Source organism: Gambusia affinis, linkage group LG01 (assembly GCF_019740435.1).
Source record: "Gambusia affinis linkage group LG01, SWU_Gaff_1.0, whole genome shotgun sequence".
Lineage (NCBI taxonomy): Eukaryota > Metazoa > Chordata > Actinopteri > Cyprinodontiformes > Poeciliidae > Gambusia > Gambusia affinis.
In genome coordinates, this window is record NC_057868.1 from 20378480 (window position 1) to 20400884 (window position 22405).

Sequence of the window (22405 nt, forward strand, 5' to 3'; positions counted from 1 at the left end):
TGTGCAAGCAGTCTGTAGAATGACTCAACAAGAGGTTTTAAAATACTGCCAGAGTCCGGCTCCTTGGCAGCAAAATATGTTATTCGTGGTTAAACTTTTTGCTCTGCAGGTACCATTCGAAGTTATGTTCTCTGTCGCCATCTAGTGAAATATTTCCGCTATTGCACCATGGAAACGTCCTCGTGAACAGGCATTAATCGTTCAAATATTTAAAGCAGAAGCAATAAAACTCAAACTTTTCAGTAATGTACAAATTTTTATTCTTGAAGAAGATGATGGTGTAGCAGTTACATAGTGTTGAACTTGAACCTGTTCTCTGACCTCCAAAACCTTTTAGATTTAACCCATTTGCTTTTAAAAAAAACATGCCTGTAGGTCTTTTTTTTTTTTTTTTTTGGTAAAATGTGGATTTTGTACTAACAGTCTCTAATAAATGATATTTCTTGATATGATTTTCATGTTAGAGTATTAATGTTAAAATGTTGGTGGTTGGTTACAACGAATAGGAGCTGTTCATGACGGAAATTATTAAATGCTACATGTTAGAACTGAACTGAAATGAAAATGTTTAATCTGTTCTTTAAATCAGACTGACTGAAGATCAACTGTCACCTCTTTTACAAAACATTTAAAAAAAGAAATAATTGATTTATTTATAAAATGGAGCCGGTTGAAAATAAGGCTTTGAGTGTTTAAAGACGGTTCTCATTTGCCCTGTTTGCTTCTTTATTGCATTTCCTTTTTTGCAGAACCAAAGTAGCAAAAGAAAATCTACTGGAAAAATCAATGCAGTTCAGGATAAACACCATCATGTCTGAGTAAAGTTACACAATCCAACTGTATTTGTTGTGAAACCCAGAAAAATCTACAAGCTGCATCAAACTCAGCCCTTTTTTTTGTTTATATTTAACATTTCACTCAAGTCTGCCCAAAAATGTTGTGTTGGTTTTTGAATTTTGCAAGCTCAGGCAGCATTTGCATGATTGGAAATCAACCAAAGCCTTTTAGGAGCATTAAAAACACTTGAAACCACTCGTGCATGCATATCATGTTTTACTTCATGTTTTATGCACCCCATTGTCTCTGCAAAACAGGAAATAATGTAGTTGAGGTGACTTTTTTGCTGCTGCTGCTTTGGTTTATAGTCTACCTAACAGTCCTAAAATCAACCATTTAACATGCCATGCAGAAGGTACTCTGCTTTATCGCTGTGCAAATATTGGTATTACTTCAAGGGGAGTTGCTTCTTTCTCTTTTTCTTTTTACTGCAGGCTGAATTAACCATGTTGTAAGCAAGCATATTTGTTTTTACTCTGCAAGAATCAAACCATTTACCATAGCAACAGGTTTGGCATCATAATACCTCAAGTCATTCAAAGATATAGAGGTTTACAGGACGTTATGCTAACAACTTTGCATTACACAAACTCTCAGTATTTTTTTCAAATGCAAAATGTTTTAACATAAAAAGTGGTTTTATGAACTTTTAAAAAACTTTGACAATCTAAATTATATTCAGATATCAGCAGAATGCAAAAGTTATATATTTCACTCTTTACCTAATAAAATGTTCATCAATTCCACTTGAAGTTCATAAGGAAGACTTTTTAGAGAGGATAGAGGAAGATGTTGGAATAATCTCCAACTATCAAGTTAAAGCACTAATGGAAATCTAAAATTCCAAATCCAGTACTGGTGGCAGTTCTGTATTTGTACTGCCAGTACAGTTGAGCAGTATTTTTGCCAAATATCGGTGTTGTTATTGATGGGGCCTCAAAGTTTATACAATATTTTAAGTTCCACAAAATATATGAAGCAACTGTCAGTGATCAGTGCTAGTGAAATGTGTGATTATTAACAGAAAAAGTGAGAAAAAATGACCTCTGATTTTTCGAAGGTTATCTGACTAACACTTGTAGCAATATAACCTTTGTCATAATGCACAGCCTCTTATGTGAATCCACTCAGAATTGTCTAAAACATCATCATAGTGGATTGTAAGCCGGTTGGACAGGAGGTCTGATGATCTCGTCTTGGCACTGATGTGTCACCTCCAGGTGGGGCAGAGTAAGTCCTCTGGCCTACTTCAATCCCAGCCAGCCCCTCTCACCACAGGACGCCTCGCCAGTGAAGGACAGTGGTGACGGAGCGTACAGGTCTGAGTCAGTATCCGACTCCCCTTCGGCTATGAACGGTCGGACCCTGGCACAGATTGAGAGTCCGCCTTCAGCTTCAGCTGCTGCACTGCCTCCTCCTACTCCTGAACCCGCAAAGAAAGACGGCCCAAAGAAGTCCTCTTTCGCCTGAGAGATGCTGAACCCGCTGAAGGAGCGCTCCAGCTCCTCGTGGTCAACAGACGGGATGGAGAGGGAGGTGTCGCTCTCCACGACAGTGGCATCGTGCTGACACCTTTGCCTCCTGTGGCGTCGCCTGCCCTGAGAGCTGCTCTCCCTTCCGCTCCCACACGCACCCGAGGACAACCTGTCATGTGTCGGTGCGGGTGGCGGAGGCAGGCGGAAGACGGTGGGCGACTGGTCGCCGGCGGCTAAGATGGGCGAAGGGGTGTTGGCCATGCTGCTGCCCCAGGCAGGCTGGCTGAGGGGGTGCTGCAGCTGGTGCTGCCAGGAAGTGGAGGGGCGGCTGTTGCTTCCAGATGGAGTGCCAAGCGACCGTGCCACGGACTGACCGAGTAAAGGATCCTTCTTTTCCAGAGACCTATCAGAACTGGAGACGTCTGCCACGGCGGAACACATCTTGGCTTTCTTTTCCACCTTGGTCGCCTCGTCTTCGTCCTTCTCTTCCTTGGTCTCCTCCGGGCTGTGGTAAGGCGGTGCTGGGTACGGCTCCTTGGAGTTAAAAAAGGCCTCTGTTTCTGAGTGAGTGATGCCCATACGCTGAACATACACATTGACCAGGAAATCAAGTTTCCTGTCCATGCAGAAAACCTACAGGAAGAAGAAAAAAATAATACAAATATTACAAATCAGATTTAGAACTAGGTAACCAACAAACCTTTGTCATAATGCACAGCCTTTATGGCACATTGCCTCCTTCTCAAGGGGGAAATGTGCCATACTCTAAAATGGCACATTGTCAAGTTCCCATATTACCTTCAGTTACAAAAATGCTGTAAATATCAAAAATTACTTATATTTGACTTTATAATTTCACACCTGGAAATTGGGCCTCTGTCTCTTTAAGAAGCTCCTGCTCTATCTGACATTCGCCTTAACCATGTCATCACAGCAACATTCTTTCATAAGGTGTTAACATTTTTACCAGTGTTTTATGGAGAACTAGCTCATATGATGAGATCAGCAGAGCAGTTCCACCAGGTGTCTGCTGATTGCTGCTGCCGCTAGTCTGGAGGAGCCGAGTGGGGCAAGAGGAAGCTTCGGTGAAGCTCCAAGGAGGAGAAGCTCTGGGTAAAAGGGCGGTGCTTTGTAGGAACTAGCGTTTAGGCAACCCTGGATGGTTGCTATGGGAGATTCAAGCATTTCTCAAACATGGACTCCAGGTATGCTTTTAATGAGGGAATAAAATTATGATATAAAGCTCAGAAGAGTCAACTTTACATAATACTGCCTCTTTAAAATTATAAATACTGAAAATCTTTTTAGACATGTCACACAATCCGCTGGACTTAGTGATGTTTATTGGCATTACATAACAAAATGTGGGGAAATTTAAATGGTATGAATACTTTCATAATGAACTGTGTAGATGGTCTCTGAATTGGTGGACATTTGGGACACGCCCACCTGTTTCTCCACTTTGACAAGTCGTCCCATCATGCTCTGGTCCTCCATCCCCTCTCCATCCACTTTGGAGCCTTTACCAACGATCTGGTCAACTCTAGGGTTTCAAAAAAATGTTTAATCAGATGGGATAAAACAAATATTTCAGCCAGAAAACTTCAGAAGTTTACCATTAAAAATGTTAAAAATGCAAAGATGTGCATAAATCTGACATGAGAAAATGAGAAAAGAATTTCATCTTCAAGCTCCATGTAAATGACTGCGTTTTAAAAAGCTTTCAATGAAATTTGTGGATCCATGCATTATGAGACAAAGTGTGAACAAAGCTTGCAAGACATTCAGTTTGAGGCCAGAATGCATCACTGGGCATGCCTCTGTGGTGGTGGTCATGCTTCATTTCCATTGCATCCTATGGGGGGAATCTCTTCATCTGTCTCTCCGTTGGGAGAACAAGCATCTAGCACTTCAAACCCCTGTTGAGTGAGGCCATTGGCTGTGGCTCATTAAGATATGTAAGTATTGGTTTAAACTAATCCTCCTCTTATTGGTAGCAGGTTGTAAAAGAGTATAATATAACAAAGAAAACTGTACATTTGACCTTATAAAGCTGCAAATTTGTTATTCTGGTAATATAATGAGACAAATCAAGAGGCTGAAGCTCAAAAGGGGTTCATCAGTCAAAATGACAATGCAGCACGTAACTGCTCCAATATTTGAGCTATGGCACACAGAGAGTAAATGCTGATAAATGGTCTAAAGGTGCAGTCTATTAACCTAACCTAGGACCTTCAGTGGACTTCTTATGGCGCGGTGTTGTTGGGGGAGGGGGCCCCACAATCATATCTATCCTGGCAAGGCACACAGAGACGATATGAGTGCAATGCAAAGTGAAGCAATGTGTGAATCACATTAGCTATGAAGAACAAGTTTTAATATATTCCTCTTTCTCTCACTCACACACACACACGCCCACTCACAGACACACAGCGAGTCTGACTTGCTGCATGGATGAAGTGTATGCATTTCACTGCTGGAATATATTTTTTGTGGATGTTAGACCTTCGGAGCGTCAGGAATTTGAGGAGGCTGATAAAACTGATACAAAACAAAAAGACGACAATGTTACACTGGATACTTTTGTGAAGGAGTGAACTGTACTATGGTGCTGGATAAAAGCTGCAGATATAGATCTGAAAACAGCATATGTAGAGCACAAATGAAACAGGCAGGTCAATGGCGCGTGTTTATCACAACATGTGTGTATCCAGTGTGAAGTCCAGATTTCAACCGTGTTCACACCAAGCAGCCCACAGAGTAAAACATGTACTTGCCTGGACTGCAGATTCTTAATGCGACACAGCATGTCCAGGTGACCTGCAGAGTACTGCTCAATCACATCCATCACATCATAAGGTCGCAGACTCTCCTTGAACCTCCTCTTTGACACCAGGAACTTCATGACGCTGTGGGGGATGACACCTTATTTTCACAAACCACGTGAATTTATTTGCTATTCAAAATATCAATGCATTTAAAGTGATGAGCTTTAAAGGTGTGATTGAACTTTTGCTTGTGTTTGGACTGAAAGAAGTCATTTATTTCAAACATAAGAAAAACTAATCAGAGCAGAGACCACCAGGTTCAGACTTTGGTTTTAGATGGACAGGAGTGAACAGGGAGGGACATCAGGCCTCCCGGTTCTACCAATGTCTAGTATTTAAGGCCAGGACTCTAATATGTTTATATGTATCAATTAATAACATAGATCTCAACACGTCCATCCATCCATCCATCCATCCATCTTCTTCCGCTTATCCGGGGTCGGGTCACGGGGGTAGCAGTTTAAGAAGGGAAAGCCGAAAGACATAGTCCCTCCAGCGTGTCCTGGGTCTTCCCCGGGGCCTCCTCCCGGTGGGACATGCCCAGAACACCTCACCAGGGAGGCGTCCAGGAGGCATCCTGACCAGATGCCCGACCCACCTCAACTGGCTCCTCTCGACATGAAGGAGCAGCAGCTCTACTCTGAGTCCCTCCCGGATGACTGAGCTTCTCACCCTATCTCTAAGGAAGAGCCCAGACACCCTACGGAGAAAATTCATTTCGGCCACTTGTATCCAGAATCTCGTTCTTTCGTTCATGCCCCGAAGCTTATGACCAAAGATGAGGGTGGGGACGTAGATCGACCAGTAAATCGAGAGCTTTGCTTCTTGGCTCAGCTCTCTCTTCACCACGACGGACCAGTACAGTGCCCGCTTGACGGCAGACACTGCACCAATCCACCTGTCGATCTCCCGCTCCTTTCTTCCCTCATTTGTGAACAAGATCCCAAGATACTTGAACACCTCCACTTGGGGCAGGACACCCCCCCTGACCCGGAGAAGGCACTCTACCCTTTTCTGGCTCAAGACCATGGCTTCGGATTTGGAGGCACTGATCCTCATCCCAGCCGCTTCACACTCGGCTGCAAACCGCTCCAGCGAGAGCTGCAGATCATGACCTGATGAAGCCAAAAGGACCACATCATCCGCAAAAAGCAGAGATGTGATCCTAAGGCCACCAAAACGGATCCCCTCAACACCTTGCCTGCGTCTAGACATTTTGTCCATAAAAGTAATGAAAATAATCGGTGACAAAGGGCAGCCCTGGCGGAGTCCAACTCTCACCGGAAACGAGCCCGACTTAATGCCGGCAATGCAGACCAGACTCTGACACCGGTCATACAGGGGCCTGACAGCCTGTATCAAAGGGCCCGGTACCCCATACCCCCGGAGAACTCCCCACAGGGCTCCCCGAGGGACACGGTCGAACACCTTCTCCAAGTCCACAAAACACATGTGGACTGGTTGGGCGAACTCCCATGCACTCTCCAGGACCCTCCTCAGGGTGTAGAGCTGGTCCAGTGTTCCACGACCAGGACGAAAACCACACTGCTCGTCCTGAATCCGAGGTTCAACAATCCGACAGACCCTCCTCTCCAGAACCCCCAAATAGACCTTGCCAGGGAGGCTTAAGAGTGTGATCCCCCTGTAATTGGAGCACACCCTCCGGCCCCCCTTTTTGAACAGGTGGACCACCACCCCAGTCTGCCAATCCAGGGGAACTCCACCGATGTTCATGCGATATTGCAGAGTCGCGTTAGCCAACACAACCCTACAACATCCAGAGCCTTAAGGAACTCCGGGCGGATCTCATCCAACCCCGGGGCCCTGCCCCCAAGGAGCTTTTTGACCACCTCGGCGACCTCGACCTCAGAGATTGGAGAGCCCAACCCAGAGTCCCCAGACTCAGCTTCCACAAAGGAAGGCATGTTGGTGGGATTGAGGAGGTCTTCAAAGTACTCTGCCCACCAGCCCACAACATCCCAAGTTGAGGTCAGCAGCACACCATCCCCACTAAAGACAGTGTTGGTGCTGTACTGCTTCCCCCTCCTGAGACGCCAGATGGTGAACCAGAATCGCCTCGAAGCCATACGGAAGTCTTTCTCCATGGCCTCTCCAAACTCCTCCCACGCCCGTGTTTTTGCCTCAGCAACCATCCAGGCCGCATTCCGCTTCGCCCGCCGGTACCCATCAGCTGCTTCCGGAGTCCCACAGGCCAAAAAGGCCCGATAGGACTCCTTCTTCAGCTGACGGCATCCCTCACCGAAGGTGTCCACCAACAAGTCCGAGGGTTGCTGCCACGACAGGCACCGACAACCTTGCGGTGACAGCTCCGATAGGCAGCCTCGACAATGGAGGCACGGAACACGGTCCACTCAGACTTGTATTCGCTTGTTTCTAGTATGCCCGTAAATCTGTCACACAAGAGACATCCGCAGAAATGGAAAACAAAGCCGCTATGCTTGCCTCACTGAGGTTCATTTTTGCTTTAAAAGACAATCTGATGAAACTCTGTAGAAGACTGTTACTGTGTACGAGTTCTGCTAAAAGAAGCTGGCCTACAAAACTATTCAAGCATAAAATACTCAATGATAAACATGTTGAAGCAGCACAAACGTTCCCAGGACTAATGTCAGCATCAACAGCACAGATTTCTAAAGAAGTACTTTTTCAAAGAAGTTACATGAATGATCACAGTTCCTGATATCTGAATGGGTATAACAGAACTAATTTGATGGCTAAATAACCTAAATATAACAGATTAAAAACAATAAATATCTATGTCTATTTATTCAATAAAGTAAAAACATTGCTTACTTTGTCAATATATGGTTTTTGACTAAAATGCAATTAATTGCTGATTAATGAATTACAGATCCTGCCATTAACTCAATAAAAATGTTTTAATCTAATCCCATCACAACTATTATTAGCCTGTTTTGTTAGCATTAGTAAAAAGTCTAAATAAAATGCTAAGAAAAGAGATCCTTACCAAATAGCCCTAATAGTAACTTTGAGTCCTGGAGGTAATTCCTGGGTGAAAAACTCACAGTGGCAGCTCTTATCATCACCAATTTCCTCTCCAGGGAGGCTCGCCTCTGGAAAGCAAAGACAAACAGAGGGAATATTTTTACCTTTTCTCGCATGTGGATTACGAGCAACAGAAGCAAAGCGTGGCTCTTGCTTTTATCCTTACAGGTTACACTTTGGTATTAAGCCAGTTAGCCTACTGTAAATGCAATGAGCGAGCTTTGAGGAGAAAGGATTGTGTGGAGCAGAATTGAAGGATAGAGCTGGAGTGATAAAGGAAGCTACTGAGACCTTTAATGACAAGTACTCTCTTCCCGCCACCAATTATTGGATTAGCACAGTCAGCATCGGATTTCACATGTTTGACTTAGCCACTGGAATAAGCTGAACATGCTAAAGGTGTCATAAAGGTGTCAAGACCTAACTGCAGAAATAAGTTGAAACTTTTGTGGTGAAAATGGGGTCTTTTTCATGCAAAATAAAGCAGGATGTTTGACTATAACATGTGTGAGTTTGTCTTAATGCTTGACTTGAACCCGCTGTTAGCTTAGTCTCCGTTTGCTCGGGGGGAAACAAGCTTCATAATTGTGTTTTTCAATATTGAGTAGAGGTATTAAAATCATACCATGCTCTCAGATATACTCATGCTTTACAGCCTCCAGTGAAAACAAGGAGAAAATAAATATAATAGAAAATTATAAAGGGGTTCATGTCAAGTCAACAAATTTCAGCATGCAGTTTTCTCAGAAAGGGTTAAAGTTAAATTTTTTCTTGTTTTTTTATATATAGTTTCTCTGTAGAAGCCAACCAATAAAAAATACTTCCAATATCTTACTTATTAAACCTTCAATTGCTGCAAAGAGAAAAAGAGGAGAGACATGAGGGGAAAAGATTTGTTATGGATTCTATAGTTGGATGACAATGATAGACAAATCTATTGTAAACATGGATGCATGTGGATCCACTAAATAGTTTCTGATTCAGGTTTAAATGGCCTCTTCTGTCTTATGGCGACCAACTGGTTGGTATAAATTTACAAAACATTGCACACTAAAGATATTTACAGATTAAATCAGAGGTAAAAACTCAAGCCATGTCATGGTGACTTGTCTAACCTGGAGAACTCTTCAGTCCAAAGTCTTCATCCTGCATTTCAATCAGCACTTTAACAAGTCATGAGGTGAAAGAAGAAAACATACAGCTGATGAGAGTTGGTTTAAACTGTTCAAAAGAAAACGTAAAGAGATGATGAAGAAACTTTCTAGACTTGTGTCCTGGATGATGCATGGATGTAAAGTGTAGCAAAGAGCCATTTTAGTCTTTAACCTGGAAAACATTTTTCTGAAGCTGTGAATTTTGAAAAATTATAGACCATCATATTATGATTAATATTTCATGTCTAATTTAAAGAAAGATGACTATTTCTAATGGGGTTTCAGATCTAAACATACAGAATAATCTTATCCATTAGTTGTGTCCACAGCTTCCTAGTTTGAACTGGTAAAACGTTAACGCTGATGTGGCTGAACTCTCAGGGCGGAAAGGCCAGTGGGGTGGCATGAGTGCTCAAGTGAAAAAATTAAATACATTAAAATGACAAATTTTCTCAATAGTTTTTCTGCATGTCCATTCAATAGTTTTACAATGTAACATATACTAGTAGTGATGTAAAAAACCATAAGTATTCATGTTTTAACATGCCAGTTTAGTAAGACTTTGGTATACTTCTATCAAGAAAAATAAATGTGTGAGTTATTATTATTATTATTATTATTATTATTATTATTATTATTATTATTATTATTATTATTATTATTATTATTATTATTATTATTATTATTATTATTATTATTATTCAGTCATTAATAAATAATAACTTTTTATTTCAAAAATAATAATACAGTTCTATTATGTTCAAGAAAAGACAAAAAAGTTTTATTTTTTTCCACCTAAGTTAACAAATTATGCAATAATAGAACAACGTGAAGAAGGTCAATATTAATGTTTAGAAAGTTTTTAATGACAACGTGCACATTTCTCAGAATATACTAATTTAGATCAGTTTGGAGTTGATGTTTAAACAGCAGGCTCCTCTGGGCACGCTGCCTTGCATGTTTTAGACATTTCTCTGCTCCTGATTCAGCCTGTTAATCTGAATCTACTGATGAATCTGCCATCAGTCGATTCTGGAAAGCTGAAGCAGAGAAACGTCAAACAGAGGAGGTCAGGTCCAGTGGACCTGCTGCCATGCTGCTACTTTTAGAAACATTTCTTCTACCTGAATCAAATGAATGGCTCATTACCATGCCTCTGTCTTTGGCCTTATTAAGGTAATAATAACTTAATAATGTTTCACACATAACTGTTTTTGTTGTTACTGTATGTCATTGGTTATAAGAAAATGACAGAAAAAAAATCAGTTGGTAAGAAAACAAATGCATTTTATTGAATGTTGCATTCAATATTTACTGAAAATGAAGACAAGGATGTAGTTTGCAGATTTATGACAAAATAATATTTGTTCCATTATGGATTTTCAAAGCAGACATTTCACCAAAACCAAGAAAACTGTTAAAACTGGGCTTTTCATTTATAGTTATTTATATATAATATTTGTCCAAAGCTGTGGAGGCGCCAAAGAGCCACATGAGGTCTGGAGCCAGCGTTGTCAACCTTCAAGAACGATGAAATGAACCCACAACAATAACGGGCAGACTCTCATTACGTTCCTTGGCTTCCTTCACGGTTTTGGAGAGCAGAACAAGTCACTGCTCAGGAATATTCTTCTTCTTAAGTGACATACCTCACTTTTTGAAAAGGACTAAAAAGCGAATCTTACTCTGTTATGAAAACACTGAAACAGTGACGGCCACAGCATTGAACCAGAAGTTCAGTTTAGTTGCTGTTTTTGATTTGAACTCTGAACTTGAGCCATTTTAGAAGATCTTTCATCTGGATAAGAAGGACTTTTATTTTTTATCTCACTCATATGCTTGGCTAGACTGAAATAAATTCTTATTGGACTGAACAGGATAAAACGGTCATGCTATGCATTTATTTTCCTCAAAGAAATAGATTATATTTTATATTCAATAATTGGATCCAACCCTCTAAGTTTTGAACAACACATGAAGTCTAAGTGACCTGTTGTTTGTATTTGCTTTGATAATTCTCACAGGTTTGCCACTCTGCTGTAGACGTTTTGATCTCTTTGGCCATTTCCAGTTCTTGTGAACACACGTTATTTCCAGCCACTGCATTTTGTTCTGTCTGCCTCTGTGTGCTAAAATGCGCAATACCCCCAGAAGCATTAGAGACTGCTCCAAATAATTGAATTGAAATGGTGAAATTCCAAGGGCATGCATTTAAAATAAAACACCCAGGCATTGCTACAAACATTTGGTAAAGAATGGCTCGTGATCAGGATTTCAGTGTACTTCAAAGCGGTTCCAGAATCCAGACATTTCATCACTAACTACAATCCAAAGGGCAGTGATGTTTTAGAGTGCACACTCCAGCTGCACTATAAAACAACAAAAGATGACCTGTGAAGAGACAAATCACACCTCTCTCTCCTTAGTAATTTTGAGCCTGGGTGAACCAGTTGTCAGGTAAACAACACAACCCTGAATGCAATGTGTCAAGTGCAACATTAGGTGCAGAGAGGAACATAATGAGGGGCTATTTTCAGAGGTTGGGTTGGCCAATTGGTTCCATTACAATGAACAATTTTAACGTTTCATCATTAAAACTGTCATTTTAGACAGTTTCATGACTGTCTAAACCAAACAGACCATATATTTTGTAAACCTACAGTTTATTGTCTCATAATGACATGAGATCGGTCACAGATAAAAAGTACCAATAAACTTTTGTCCCCTGATCTAAATAAAAATCATATCTTCATCTCAGCTGCACTCTTTGTTATTCAGTTTTACTGCATTTTGTTTTCTTACCATCTGAGTTTTGGCGAGAGGCGCCACCCCGGACTCTGCTCCAGCTCTTGGTGCCTTTGCTCGGGCTGGCTTCAGTGCCGTCTTCTGCCCCTGGAGAGGAGGCTTTCCCCTTAATCACGGGGGCTTTGGAAGGACTGGTAAACATCTTGTCCTTCAGACTGGCTTTCTGACTACACAGAGCAAGTAACAAGAAGGAATATTCAATGAACGTGACTGATTTATTGCTGTACATCATGCCCAAATAAAATCACTATATAAAATGTATTTGTCTTTGTTTTTTTGTTTTTTTTGCAAAACCTTTGATAAATTAGCACTTGCGATAATTTTTCTTACCTCAGAAGAAACTCAAAAAGGCCAAAGTCCTACAGCAGAAGGAGCCATGTCCACATACGAGCATAGTGGAGCATTGAGTGGGTCAGGCAAGAAAGCTACAAGCGGGCATGCATGTGAAGCAAAGTTGCAGCTGTGGTCTCACTCTACGCAAAACAAAACAAAAAAGTGAACACAAATCATGCAAAAAATAAAAATAAATCACCCTGATACTGTATGCTCTGTCAGATACTCTTGAGCTGATAGACACTCAGCAGTGTACAGCTGCCTGCTGAACAGAGTTTCACAAGGGCTGATCTGGCAAAAAAAAGGCAGCAAGCAAATTAACTGCATAAAGACATTACTAAACAAAACCATAAATCAACAGTGGCAGGGACCTAAACACGGGTGGAATATCTGCATGTTCTCTGAGGGGGGAAAAAAACACGTGAAAGGTTGAGGGAGAGTAGCTTTTGGTTCTTATGTACAGATCGCTGACAGAACTTCTACATCCTAATCATCATCTAGTCCAATCTTGACTTAAAAAACATGTGTACTCATCAATGAGCCATCTCGGTTTAGCTTTAGTTCAATGAAAAAAGGAAACAAGGTGGGGAATGAAAGAAACACAAGAACTTGCAGTGCAGCTTGTTAGTATCTGTGCAGCAACTATACCTAAGAGTTCTTGGGCAGCACCCACAAAGTCTGTCTTTGTGTGCATTTTCACTACTGGAGTGGTGGGCAGTAGAGGAGACACAAAAAGATACAACAGCAGTGGAGACAGTCACAAAAACACCAGAGTGTGCCATAATATGATGCCAGTAACACTTTACTATAACCACAGTGTGAAATTCAATTAAATTTACTATCCTTTTTGAAATGGTTTTCATTATGCTTCTTTTTAAATTACATTCCAGTATTCAACAAAATTGGAAATATCTAACTAAGGGGTTAGCTATGATAAAGTGTTACTACATTGTCAATTATTTCACATGTTTTCTTGACCAAAAACAGTGATGTACAGTTCAAGCACAGCTCTTAAAATGATCCAAAGAAATAGCGCTGAGGCAATGCTGGATGCTGGAGGAGTGGGGTCAAAGAACAGCTTCTTTGTGAATATTTAGGGTGGCGAGGTGCCCCTCTTATGTGAGACTGAAAAACAGTTTAAGACCTTCTCATACAATTTTACAAATGATCAACATTTTTTACCTATCAGAAACAACACAGCAGGACGACACTTACAAAAGGGAATTTATTGAGGGGTGTCAGATTATAGAGGACTACATAAATATACATGACACATGTTCTGGTCTTTGTTTGCTAATTTTTTTTTTTTTAATGAAGTGTTTTGCACCCACTCATAAAGGGAAATGATGAACTGTATTCACATGAAGAAGATGAGATTTTAGCGATATTGTTAAATTCCCAACAACGATCAGACGATCAGAGATTTCAGAAACCAACCAACTCTATTTTACATAATCTGTATTCATTGTGGAATATTTTGTCCTCAGGTTCTGACTATTTAAAACTGAAGTTACCGGGAATTTACCTCTTGATTAAGAATCTCTTTTTCAAGGGAGAGCATAGCAAAGTAGATTTTTAGTTTAGCTTTAAGTTAAAAATAAAATGCCAACTGCAGTGTTGTTAGAAGCTAGTCTGTAACCATAATAGAGCTCAAAAATCATTTGTATCTTGTCTTTCGCTGGTTTTATTTTATCAAGATCCAAAAGTTTGAAGTTGTGGGAACTTCTTCTGTGTTTTGGTAACCAATTCTTGTGAACTAGCTAAGAAGCTAGCTGACAGCAGCCAGAGGTTTTTACTAGTCGACTCTGCCTAAGAACTGAGGCAAGCACGGTCGCAATCTCATTGTAATCTGTTGATGACAATGACAAATAAATCTTATCTTATCTTATCTTATCTTATCTTATCTTATCTTATCTTATCTTATCTTATCTTATCTTATCTTATCTTATCTTATCTTATCTTATCTTATCTTATCTTATCTTATCTTATCTTATCTTATCTTATCTTATCTTATCTTATCTGCTTCCTCTCTTCAAAATAAGTCGAAAACATGTAGCTTCAACAAGGTGCCAAGCAGACAGCAATGACAGCTGTATCCGCAGCCCAATATAAGGAGCTCAGTATTATTTTGAAATAAGAAACAGATAAAAATTTATTACCAGTGATGCCATTTGTCTGTAACTGACAACACAACTTCAGCAGTAGCAGATGAAGACATTGCCAAATGGCAACACTATTAGACAAATTTTTCTCAGACTTTCCTTGCCTTGCCTTGCTTACCCATCCTCCATACACAAAGTCTCACTGAGAGTTTGTCGGGATCTGGTCACCCTGCGAATATCTCGTAAAGCTGTGAGAGGCCAGAGTGAGCTGATCTTTGAGCGAGAGAGCAAATGCAGCAAGACGATTCTTGAAGAAGCACTTATTGCTCAGCCACGATCATGTCCGACACACACACACACACACGGATATATTTCGCACACTCTCCCCCAAGAAGAGTGCCTCAGCAGCATCTAAGAGCCAAATTGAAGTGAAGCCAAAGGAAGGTGAAAGAGGAGAATATAAAGGAATCATTTCACAGACCTGGGTGAGGTTTCTGCCTGAGAATCTTTCCTGTAAGGAGAAAAAAGGCACAAACTATCAGCTGCAGCTTCTCTGCTTTAGTAAATACTTGATCAGCATCGCTCCGTGATGTTAGGGTGGAGATTCTTTAGAACTACAAATGAAAAAACAAATGAAGAGGACATAAATTATTGGACCAGGAAATTTTAATCTCCCGCAGTAACAGCACATGTGGATCTGCAAGAATTTTTTTTAAATTAGAAAACATCTTTGTTTACAAATAAAAAGAAAAAACGAAACGTGAAATAAAGTGTGCCAGGAGTACAACATTCATATCTGTTTACAGCATTTTGGTTTGTATTCATGGAAAAAGTGAATAAGTATAGTCTGATGTAGATAACCAAAACTATTTAAAAAAATAATAAATAAATGGGTGATGATGACAGAAATTTGCATTTGTAAACATAAAATTCACCAAATATCATAATTAGATTAATTGCTAGTCATCCAGATGCATTCAAATTCATGCGTTTTTCTCACAGCCCAGAAACATGACTGGCAGGTTAACATACATTAATTGTATTCCTACCTGAATGACTTTCCCTTCAGATTCCTCAGCAGGTCCAGTTGATTTAGCGGTGGGATGATTCTGGGAACACAGAAATAAGATTGTGTCATTCTTTGAAGATGGTTTAACCAATTTAAAATGGCTAAAGCTTGCCTTCAGGGTCCTTTCAAGCTTATCACATCAAATCTGGCGTCTAACCGTCACCCTTTCACCTCAAATTACGATTTAAGGTGAGAAGCAGCACGAGATATTTCCAATACACTTTGAAACTCATAAATCTGTTGTGTGAAAGTGAAGCTTAATGCTTTTTTTTTTTTTTTTGCTGAGTCATTGCAGCACTGGACATCGAATTAATTTCTCAAAGTGGCTGCAGGGAGAATCATCTTTTAAAATGTCTTTCAGACAGATATCTCTGCCAAGGCTCTGCTGGGTGAACAGATAGCCACACCTGATCCCACAGAAAGACTCTGGATGGGAAAAGGATAGTTTGCGTTCCACCGTGCTTACAGCACCAATAATGGTAACAGAATATGATACAGTAAAACAATAGGATTTTCAGAAAACGCTGAGTAAGCAAGCTGCGCTTGTAAGCCATGTCTTACCTGTACATGGGAACAGCGACAGTCTGCTCGTAAAAATCCCAAGTGCACAGAAGATCTGTACGGGAGAGGTTAGTGGCATAAAACCTCCAGGCAGCCTGAAGTGAAACAGTTTTACTTTAGCGTACAACCGAAAGCAGAAAACACAGAATTTGATCTGCATATGTTGTGATGACGTTTTTCTTTGACAGATACCTGGATGAAGCCTGCTGCAGGGTTACGCCGCTTCTCAAAGTGTTTCTGCCTGTGCTGCTCCTGAACTTTGAGGGCGAAGCCAGAGCCCAGGATGCCCTTATTAGAAAAAGATAGAGTTTAATCTGAAAGAGGAAGTACGTTACACCCTGAAATAATCAGCTGTTCTCCTCAAAAACATGTCAGACTTCAGTACCTAGTAAATTTAGTCACACAATCTTCCTCAGTGTAATGAATCTAAATGAATTGGTTTTCTAAAGGTCCAAAGGTTTGAGAAGTAACACTAGTCAAGAAAATGGGTCTATGTTGATAAAAAAAAAACTAATAAAATATAACTGAATACTAAAAATATTGAACTACTGGACTGAAATGAGTAAACTGTAGGTTTCACCCTAACCCTGCCCTTGCCCCATTTTGCTCTATAATAACTCTGGGGGAAAAATTAACCTTAATGAAAGCACATCCAGAGAAATGCCCTTGACAGAACTAGATCTGCGGTCTTTAATGAAGGCATAAAGCAGCAGCATCACATCAACAGGAACTCAGTCAGCATTTGGGTTTAAAGCTTTCCCCACAAACCAACACACTCACAGCAGGAAGGGCAAAGAAAGCCACGCCTATCATGCTGAATGCAGCTCCCAGCAAGCGTCCATTCCATGTTTTGGGAACTTTATCACCGTAACCGATGGTAGTGAGTGTGATCTAACAGAAAAAAGTAGAAATAAATTATAAAAATACAAAAATATCAATCTACCGTAATTCAAGTGTATTGATCAAGAGATCTCTTTGTAAAACATCATTCCCATTTCTTCTGTTTCAAAACATTTCTTTTCAGTTCCAATTTCTTTGGTTAAAACTTTTTTCAGTTTCAATTTTTTTTTCTTTTGAACAAACGTCTTTGCCCCATTTTGCGCTATAATAACAGCACAGTTATTCTGCCTTACCAGTCCCCACCACAGAGCATCAGCATACGTCTCAAACTCCTCATTGGACTCTTTTTCCACAGAATAGACCAAGAAGGAAGCCAGGATGAGGCACAGAAAACCAATATACCAGGCTGTGATCAGCTCCTGCAGGGGAAAACAGTACGGTGAGCATCAGGAGACATAAGGCAATAAAGTGGCATCAAGACAGGAGGCTACAGTCGACTGGTAAAACAATCAGCACATAATAATATTGGACACAATGATGTGAGCCCAAAGCCCTAAGTGGTGTTTCATAAATGTATTTATTTCCCTTGGTCACACACATCCAGCTTCAACTTGTCGCCTCCCATAGAAATAGCAGCAGCGCCTGTTAGTTCAAGACACCATCTGGTTTGAAAGTACATTAAATGCATTTCCTTTCCAGAGCAGAACTTTGTGTATCAGAGAGGACACAAATAAATGCAGCGGCTTTTCACTGTAAGAAAGTAAGAAAGGTTAAAAACTCAAAAGAAGTTCCAGTTACCAAGAGAAAAAGATTGTAAGATAAATTGCAGATTTCTTCACCAGATGTAAATGCTCACACACAAGCTGAGCGTTTTCTTGCTGGATGTCGGAAAACCAGATGGATTTATTGTTTTCCAAATACAAGCTGATAAATTATGTTTATTTCCATTTTATGAGTTTAAAAACACTAAAAGAACATCACTATAAAACCAAATCTGCTGTTTTAAAATGATGATATAATTTAACTGCTAAACAATGTGAGCAAAAATATTTCATTAAAGAAATATTTAAATAATTCTCAGTAAAAACTAGGTGTTATCCCAATATAGTGCCGCCACTGTTTCACAGTTCTTTATTTGGGAATTCACGAACAAGTTTCTGTAAAAGGTGACTCCAAATTGTTTGGAGAAAACTTGCATATTCATAGTTGTTTTTGTAAAGTTTAAGAAAATACAGTTTAGGAAACTGAAATATCTCAGTGCAATGCTGCTATTGGCTGGTATTTACCACGCAGCCAATCTATTAATTTCCTTGGAGACAGATTGGCTGAACCTCAAAGAGAGGACAGCAGGTGTTATCCCAATATCTGTCTGTGCTAGCGCTAATGTATGTTACGGTATATTTGGTGTTTGAACCATTAAACACCAAATTACTTGATTACTTGAAGGTGTCTCAAGCAATCACGGGTTAGTTATCACAGGCATTTAGTTTAGTCCATAACTCCTCTTAATACCAACTGCCATCTTTATGTTGAGAAAATAAAACCAGTATTACAGTAAAATCAGACAGAAATCCCAATACGACATGGTTCTAAGGAAACAGACTCCAACAAAGGTTTAGTTACCTGAGCCACTATTTCCAGACAACGGGTTCATTGAACAAACTTTTTCTCAACATGATGACATAAATAAGTTGATGAATATCTGGAGAAACGATGCCTTATCTTCAAAAACCCAAAACTATATTTGAAGAACATTCTTTGCTCAGCTTCTTTTGACTTCAATACAAAGTACATAAAAACAAACCCTGGCACTTACACTTACAGCTGCAGTATGTAACGTCTGTAAAAAAAAAATATATATATATATATATTTTTTTTTTTTACTTATTTGTTGAAACTGTCACCATGTCATGACAGTTTGTTACTCTGTAAAAAAAAAAAAAAGAAGAAAATAAATTCAAGCTCCTCAGCCTTCTCCCAGTGCTCACTGATCAAACAACCAATCAGAGCCAGAAGGTGGGTCTTAGCGCTGTTAATCACAATCTCATGTGGCTGCTCATCTCCCCTCCCCTTAGCCTCTTGCTCTCTGCTAGGCTGCAGCTAGCATAGTCTGTTGTGAATGCTAAGGGTAGTTAGCATGACCAGTGATGACAGTGGATAAAGAGTTGTTTCTCCACCTTTAGGACATTGAGCAGCAAGTGCATGAGCATGATTGACAGCGCTAAGACCCTCCACCTGGATCTGGTTGTTTTTGGTGTATTTCTTCAGACTGCAATAGCAGCTCAGGGAGGTAGTGGAGGAGATTTATGTTTTCACATATTACCTGTCTCATGACAAACTGTCAGGAGATGGTGACAGTTTTAACAAATATGTAAAAAAACATCTTATAAAGTTACGTACTGCAACTTTAACGCCTAGCTCACCTTGCTGTGGGCATAAACAACAGATCCAAGGAGCTTCCAGGTGCCTCCACGGCGGTCCATCCGAAGCATACGCAGGATCTGCAGGAATCTCAGACTCCTGATGGCTGAGGTGGCAAAGACATTCCCCTGAGATCCGGCTGCCAGCACCGACACTGAGGCGATCAGCACCATCATGTCTGAGGAGACAACCACAAGATGATATCTGTGTATAATAATTAATCCTCTTCTATAAAACAAAAGACTACTGTGATCATTCTTCAAGGATTCATTGCGAGGAACATCAAAATAAAAAAACAAAAAGTTTGAGTTATGTTCAGGGTAAAATAATCGGCAAAACAAACTTGTTTCCTCACCTATGACACAGAAAGGCTTTCTGGCAAATTTTAACCTCCCCCTCCATCCTCTGTAGCGACAGCAGCATCCAGCGGCCCATATCCGCACAATGTACTCAACTCCAAAAACCACAATGGTCACAATCTCCTGCAAAGCAAATGAAAACCAAGGAACAGCAGAAAGTCTGTGATGTGAATATGAAGATGACAAGAGAAATTAGCTTGTCTATCAGACTGCTGTTGAGTTTAATGCTGAATCAATTATTAAGTAATTAACAAAAGATCAGGAACAGTCTGAATTTATTTGCAATTTCTTAAGAAGTGTTAAGGAGGACTGTTTCCCAGGCTTATAAAATACAGAAATGTTTCATTTTAAAGAGGATTTATTAAGCAAAATTCCCATTTTGCATGTTTTTATATTTTAATTTTGGTCTCAACTGCTTCTAAAAACAGACCAAGAGCATTTAAAAAAAACCATCAAGTCTTTTTTAACAATAAGTTAATGTTTTTAATGTCTGGAAAATGAGCTGTTTCAAAAACCTCCAAATTGTTGAGTCACACTGTGCTGTTAACTAGCAACCCCAGCCATAACAACCCAAGGGGAGCTCCAGCATGTTTGGTCAGCTGGTTTTACTGTTGTGTTCAATGGCTGCTGGAAAAGACAAATGTTCTGTAGTAGGTGTACCATCCACAATCTACTTACTGCACTTGTTGGTTGTGCAGGAGGCTCCACTTAACCTTTTCAAAGATGTACAATTGAGCTCAAAATAGGCAGAACTGAGCAGAGTAACATCTCCATATCTAAGAATGATTTTGTGTAAAAAGAAAAAATGTCTTGGGCTGGCTTATAGACATATGTATACATACATGTTCATATATGTATACCTGTTCAATGGAAGCATAGTAGGTCACCTTTAATTAGTTTTATGGTAAGACTTTACATCCATGATAAAGGTCTTATTCTTATTAAGGTTTCCTGCTGAGTGTCCATGAGATCAGATGACATAAGTTGTCATTCTATAATAGAGAAGAGACTCAGAAGTGAGGTAGGTGAGCAGCCTTTTACAGTATTTACAGCAGTTAGACTTTGAAAGTTTCTGTAGCTAGGGGTCACAACACAAAGTGGCACATACCAAGATGTACAAAGCGTTTTCTGAGTTGTCTTTATATTCTCTGATGGTGGCAAACACTGACAGGATAAGGCAGGAAAAGACCAAGAAGAAGCTGCAAAAGATGTCAGAGAGAGGACTTTGTTAATTAGTTAGTTAAACCACAGGAAGCACGACAAGCTTCAACAAGGCGGCTAAAGGGATTTTCTACAAAACCTCATCAGAAACCCATCAGATTAGCATGTACAAGAAAATATTAGCAATTTTTTTTCAAACTTTCTACCAAGAGATACAACACAAATTTCTAGATGAAATTCCAGCATCAAATCTTTACTGTTTTCAGTGAATGGTTTCTATTTTATAAATTAAACTCTAGGAGAGGCTTTGATGATCATGTTTGAAAGGTTTGTTGAAAATCCAGTAAGTCACTGGTGTAGAATGAGAAACAGTTTTGAGTTCTGTACTCCGCATGACTCCAAAAGTAGTGTATTCCTCATAAGGCTGGATTATTGTGCCATTAGTATGGAAGAGTTTATTTTTGTCTTACACTTTCTGATATGAAACCTTTAGCTTTGTTCTCTGCAAATATCTCCACTGATCAAATCAACTTAAAATGTTGCCTGATAGCCTAGTTTTTGAGATGGTATTATATTCATGTGAACAGTTCTAATAGCAACAATGTAGTTAGATATGCTGTCACTATTAGTCTGTTAGTAAAGAGTTAGTAAACCTCTAAGCTTTTGGTGGTAATAAAGGTTCTTATGGCCGTTCATTAAAACATTAAGGTTAAAATAGGCACCATGCATCTTCTGTAATAATAAAGGCAGAATATACAAAAATATAAAAGTACATTTAATTTATCAAACTTTATCCAGTCTATGTTAAGCTTTTCTTTAAACTTTAGCTCTTTTCTCACTTTTTTCAGTGCGTTCCATGACATCATGTCAACCAGGGTGAGCTTAAAAAATTGAAAATAAATAAACATTTATCTACATTATATGAACAGAATCTGAAATATATGAAACGGGAAAGTTTCAGCAAAGATATAAGACTGGACCTTTGAGGTGAAATCACCTGATTATCTACTGTTCACAAAGCTTTTATTTCCTTATTTTTGCTAAATAATAATAATAATAATAATAATAATAATAATAATAATAATAATAATAATAATAATAATAATAATAATAATAATAAAATAAGGAAGTATACTATTACTAGAGAATGTCTGTCAAACTGTGTCATTCAAGGTATTCTTATAAATTCAGCTAAAGAAATGGGCACAGTAAGCTTGGAAAGAAACACACTTTGTGGTGTTAAATTGACTGAATTGGCTGCTGTTTATTCTCTGAATCCCTTGAGTTGTCTGCTGGTCCTGACTTTTTGTTTTGCTATCTGGAAACACAGCTTTACATTTCCAGTACTCAGACTTGTCACTATGACTTCCCTAAACACAAACACTGCTTTGTAGAGTGATATCACTGCTGTCAGACTGCTCAGCCTTGCACTT

General features: G+C 39.6%; 1 protein-coding gene across 9 annotated transcripts in view; it reads right to left on the reverse strand.

Moving 5' to 3' along the window:
• Window positions 1–243: 243 nt before the first annotated feature.
• LOC122833513 (potassium voltage-gated channel subfamily KQT member 2-like) overlaps window positions 244–22405 on the reverse strand; it is a 29715-nt gene continuing 7553 nt past the window's right edge. The window contains exons 2-18 of one of the 9 annotated variants that reach the window (XM_044121144.1): window positions 20920–21010; window positions 19808–19934; window positions 19455–19630; window positions 17325–17450; window positions 16972–17082; window positions 16384–16479; window positions 16192–16286; window positions 15611–15670; window positions 15043–15072; window positions 12124–12293; window positions 9283–9330; window positions 9003–9020; window positions 8130–8235; window positions 5090–5221; window positions 4538–4606; window positions 3762–3855; window positions 244–2945 (exon numbers count right to left, since the gene is read on the reverse strand). In XM_044121144.1, the coding sequence (XP_043977079.1) occupies window positions 2082–2945; window positions 3762–3855; window positions 4538–4606; window positions 5090–5221; window positions 8130–8235; window positions 9003–9020; window positions 9283–9330; window positions 12124–12293; window positions 15043–15072; window positions 15611–15670; window positions 16192–16286; window positions 16384–16479; window positions 16972–17082; window positions 17325–17450; window positions 19455–19630; window positions 19808–19934; window positions 20920–21010 (2413 nt within the window). In that variant the 3' untranslated portion in view covers window positions 244–2081. Of the gene's footprint in view, window positions 2946–3761; window positions 3856–4537; window positions 4607–5089; window positions 5222–8129; window positions 8236–9002; window positions 9021–9282; window positions 9331–12123; window positions 12294–12395; window positions 12600–13107; window positions 13162–15042; window positions 15073–15610; window positions 15671–16191; window positions 16287–16383; window positions 16480–16971; window positions 17083–17324; window positions 17451–19454; window positions 19631–19807; window positions 19935–20919; window positions 21011–22405 lie in introns of those variants that run through there. The other 8 variants (XM_044121161.1, XM_044121152.1, XM_044121180.1 and 5 more) reach the window with 8 other exon arrangements.